This window comes from Sinocyclocheilus rhinocerous, unplaced genomic scaffold (genome assembly GCF_001515625.1).
Source record: "Sinocyclocheilus rhinocerous isolate Xijiao unplaced genomic scaffold, SAMN03320098_v1.1 scaffold1238, whole genome shotgun sequence".
Classification (NCBI taxonomy): Eukaryota; Metazoa; Chordata; class Actinopteri; order Cypriniformes; family Cyprinidae; genus Sinocyclocheilus; species Sinocyclocheilus rhinocerous.
In genome coordinates this window covers 962,678-967,812 of record NW_015662954.1, presented here as the reverse complement: position 1 = coordinate 967,812, position 5,135 = coordinate 962,678, and the positions used below count along the sequence as shown (strand labels likewise).

General features: G+C 31.3%; 1 protein-coding gene across 5 annotated transcripts in view; it reads right to left on the bottom strand.

The window, feature by feature from the left end:
* LOC107728574 (transcriptional repressor p66-alpha-like) overlaps positions 1 to 5,135 on the bottom strand; it is a 47,944-nt gene that overhangs the window by 10,962 nt on the left and 31,847 nt on the right. For all 5 annotated transcript variants that reach the window (XM_016538798.1, XM_016538794.1, XM_016538797.1 and 2 more), the window contains exons 3-7: positions 4,034 to 4,160; positions 3,783 to 3,911; positions 3,630 to 3,701; positions 1,962 to 2,081; positions 1,689 to 1,871 (exon numbers count right to left, since the gene is read on the bottom strand). In XM_016538798.1, coding sequence (XP_016394284.1) covers positions 1,689 to 1,871; positions 1,962 to 2,081; positions 3,630 to 3,701; positions 3,783 to 3,911; positions 4,034 to 4,160 — 631 coding nt within the window. The remainder of the gene's footprint in view (positions 1 to 1,688; positions 1,872 to 1,961; positions 2,082 to 3,629; positions 3,702 to 3,782; positions 3,912 to 4,033; positions 4,161 to 5,135) is intronic.

The following is a 5,135-nucleotide window of genomic DNA, read 5'->3' as shown; positions in this document are numbered from 1 at the left end:
AGCGACACAATCCCATTCATTTCAATGGAGAGCTGGCGATTTCCGGCGACACGAGCGATAGCAAGCGACAGCGACCGTTGGCGACCGGATGGGGCGTGTCCAGCGACGCGACAAAAGTTCAGAATCCTTCAACTTTATGCAAATGAACAGCGACTTTCGGGAGCGACAGCAAATAGGAAAGAAGACGGTAGAGCTCATGTGATCGTTCTCCAAACGACAAAAGTCGCTGCTAGTGTGAACGGGGCTTTATCAGTGGCGCACGAGATGCGATGACGATGTAAGTGTCTTACAAGATGTTGCATTATAATGTTTTTGTTAGCCTATTCAGTTGAAGCCACTAGATGCGGCGCTGCTACGTTGTTCATTCAAAATATTGCAGAAAAAGAGAACATCAATGCGGGGAAGATGTTGTTTACACAAAAACTGAAACCAAGTCGTTCACACAGAACGCATATTTATCGCATTTTTCTAGAGGGACATCTATCACCGTTGCACTCACGTCTCGCAGAGAGCGGCATGTTTAGAAAGCAATGTAAAATTAATGTAAGTTCAACTTTTAAAAAACATGTCTCAAGACTTTATGGCGGTTTTCCCCATCCCACTGCATCTCAAGTTTTTAAATGAAGAAAGTACTCTTTGTGATTGGTTTTTGGTCCTTTGTATTAAACTATACACAATACATGCATGATGCTGTTTTGTTTCTAATTGTTTAAGCAACTTTATTAATTATATAAGGTTTATAAACATTATTTTAAACATTATGCAATTTTTTCAAAGATAGTCGAGTTATTTTATTATGCTTTGAAGAAACGCGCATAATATTTTGCTCGATGCGCCCTCTTGTGGCCTCGGGTGAGAAGCCAAAAGCTTTTTTCCCCCCAACTGAAATTATGCCTTTTAAATTCAAATATAATTCGAATATTGATAATATTTAAGTAAAAAAATTCGAATTTAGTTTTTCAGCCATTTTGACAGCCCTAAAACTGATAATGCTATAGTTCTTTTTTTTTTTAAATCAACAGTTATGATGGTAACAGGGTTGAAAATTAGTGATAAAAAGGAGACAAATACTTGTCCATGAACAGTTGAAATGATAATGTCATATGATGGTTTTTGAGGAGTCAAATAGTACAGAATTACAATAATCAATAGTTATGATGGCAATAGGGTTGACAATTTAAGATTGTCCAATTCACACCTCACACACCTAATAATATAAGACGGTGATTACAAAAAAGTTACTAATACTATAAATGGAATGATGTCAAAGTGTATAACTACTTATTATTAAGTATTATTAATAATACAATTTGAAAACTAAAATAGCAAAAAGTATTCAAAACTTGTTTATAGTGGTTAACGTAAGTTAGTAGTTAGGTTTTTAATAATATAAATATAATATTATGACATGTATAGCAAGTTATAAAAATTACAACAATGTATTTTAATATGCATTTGTTTATTTATAACTTTAAAAGATAAGTTATAGTAGCTTTAATTGTATAAATACATTATAAAAAACCTGTATAATATAAAATATTTATATATAAATGTAATTTTTATATATAATGTTATTTTTAAACATTTAGCATTATAAATACTTTTACTGCATCAACTAATATTATTGCGATAACCATTGTATATATCTAAAAACATAACATGGTATATAACAAGCAAATGACAGTGACCTGTGAGATCAGAACGTTTGCAGTGGCTACATTGGCCACACGGATCAGGCCCTGCTGAATGATCCTCTGGCCCTGCACCTGTACAGAGGTGCGTGCGCCCAGCAGCAGAGGAGGGGGACCAGTCCCCGAGTGTTGTTGCTGCTGCCGTAGGGTCGCAATCTGCTGCGGGGTCACAGTGATGGGCTGTAACACACAAACATCAGAGAAAAAGGATTTGTATAAAAAGTAAAATTCTTTTAGAGTTTTAGAGTTTCAAGCCACAGCAGTACATACCTGGGAGCCTCTGACTAAGGGTGGCATGACTACGGTATTATGGGAGCCGTGCTTGGAGACCTGCGCTCCACCTCGAACCAGAGGAGGAGGAATGACTGTCCCTGAGTTTCGGTTGGAGACCTGAAAACAAAACATGTATTTAAGTTTTAATAGCTCTTCACAGTTCAGCTTTTAGAAACACGTTGAGACCATTGCAGGAACATGCAATGGACAGAACGGCACTGACCCTGAATAATATATTTTTTTTTTATTCATTTCAGATTTTTTATTTGATTATACTACCAAGGGTTTTCACACCAAGCTAAATTAAAAATGCCTATTATTTTCTTTATTATTTTATCTCATAGTAGTTGTAGTAACAGTTGTAGTAGTAGTAGTAATAATAATAAAAAAAACAATGTAACACTACAGGATTTTATAATGTAATATTTTACTAAAAGGTTTTATACAACATTTAATTAGATTAAAATTGCTAACAATTTAGTTATTTTATAATAATAATATATTTTTAAATTTCTTAATTTTTTGTTTTTATTTATTTATATTTGTTTATTTGCAAAGGGTTTTTTTTTTTTACACAAAACTGGATTAAAACTCATAATAATATTACTACTACTACTACTACTACTAATAATAATAATTATTATTTTTATTGTTATTTTAATTTCTTTATTCATTATTATGCAAAATGTTATCTTTATAATCACAGTAGCATTAGTAGTAGTAGTAGTAGAAGCAATACCAATAATACTATTAATAACAATAATGATTTCATTTTTTTTTATTATTCATAACACCAAAGGATATTACACAAAACTGGATTAAAGATGCAAAATACTATCTTAATAATTTTATCTAATAATAATAGTAGTAGTAGTAGTAGTACCAGTACTACTATTTCTATTATTATTATTTATAATAATAATAATAATACATTTTTTAAATTAGTTTATAACAAAGGCTATCACACAAAACTGGATTAAAAATGCTAAATATTTTCGTTATCTATCTATCTATATATCTATCTATTTCTATTATTATTATTTATAATAATAATAATAATAATACATTTTTTAAATTAGTTTATAACAAAGGCTATCACACAAAACTGGATTAAAAATGCTAAATATTTTCGTTATCTATCTATCTATATCTATCTATTTCTATTATTATTATTTATAATAATAATAATAATAATACATTTTTTAAATTAGTTTATAACAAAGGCTATCACACAAAACTGGATTAAAAATGCTAAATATTTTCGTTATCTATCTATCTATATCTATCTATTTCTATTATTATTATTTATAATAATAATAATAATACATTTTTTTAATTAGTTTATAACAAAGGCTATCACACAAAACTGGATTAAAAATGCTAAATATTTTCGTTATCTATCTATCTATATCTATCTATCTATCTATCTAATAACAAAAATAATACAAATCATTATTTTAATCATCATTTTCTGTTTATTATTAACAATATTTTTCTAATAATAATCATATTGTGTTTCTTTATTCATTATCTCTAATATTGACATTGACATAATATTGACTACTGGACACATGTTGATTTGAACATGCACCATCGTGAGGTCATGTGCATTGTAGTGTACTACTGTTTGAAATGTTTAGCATAGTTTGACACATTTACACTGACCTGTAGGGGTCCTTTAGTGGACGAGATGCTGCCCCTGACGAGAGGTGGCGGAGCAGCCACAGAATTGGTTGACTGCAAAACAGAAGAGGTCAGTGCCAGGTCAGATTGAACTTCAAGCATCTTTATTGTATCCTGACTGTTATGTTTTTTTACCTTTTGCACAACATCTTTTTGGGTCTGACTCTGTCGGAGTTTCTTCAGCAGGACGAGTTTGGCCTCCTGTAGACGCAGTTCTTCCTGCAGCTGTCTGATGATGCGCTCACGTTCAGCCGGGCTGCTCTTCTGCACATGACATGGACAAAAAAAAAAAAAAAGTCACGTTAGTAAGTGAACAGGAGATCTGATGCGTTGTTATATCAAGTGCAAATGATCTGTAGATATAATGTCCTGAGAAATCACATTACCATAAGCATCTCAGTATCCGTCTTCTTAAAACTGTAGCTGACCCCATTCATACAAGGACTAGAGGGCTCATTGTCCGACAGAACAATGACATCATCTGGCGTTGGAGGTCGCTCTTTCTTTATGTCACTGAGAGGCAGATAGAAGCAAACATGAGCAATGGCTAAAAACACATTGATTAAGATACACCGTCTCTTTAAATGCTGGAATATTTAGAATCGCATATTACTCCTATTACTTCTGCAGTATATAGTATGTACAGTATGGGAATTAATCCGTATGAGTGAAATACCCGGATAACCAAATAGGTAGGTAATTTGTGAAATTACCAAAATGTAAAGTATAGGGGTGAGCGATATGACCAAAATGAGTAATTTTTTTCCATGGCAACAATATATATCACTGTATAGTTATTTTTGCTTTAAATAAGGTCTTTTTGATATCAAAATTTTTGATACCATAGAAATTTCATAACTTTTGGCACCAGTATCAATATCACAAAAAAACTAATATGAGCCTAAATAAAATAAAAAAATAAATAAATAAAAAGACAAAGAAACTCAAGCTCAATGAAGACAAGCAAACAGTCAGCGATTTAAAAAAAGAATAAACTAATTACAAGCAATAGAACAAAAAAACTACAGTAGAACAAATAAATTAGAAATGCTACATACATTGTATTAAGTAATTAAATGTATAAAAACACTGCATATTCTTTACTATGTAAACTAAATATGTAGGCTATTTCTTATTAAAAATACAAAAGTGATTTAGTCAAGAGCAGTGAGAGATTTTCTCTCTTTTGTTGTTTGATTAACATGAATGACAGACAGCAGGAATATTAGACTGCTGTCACTTTAAGAGCCGATCGGATCCAATATACTGCTACTAGGGCTGAACGATTTTGGAAAATAATCTAATTGCGATTTTTTTTACCAATATTGCGATTGCGATTTAATATGCTCTTTATGAGCTATAAATCATTGTATAGTATGATCAACACACTATTAGATAGATTAAACATAAATGTTCTTTTCTGTAGGCCAGGCCTATATGTTACGATGAAATTAGGTGATGCATGAATTGATATGAATGACATTTTTA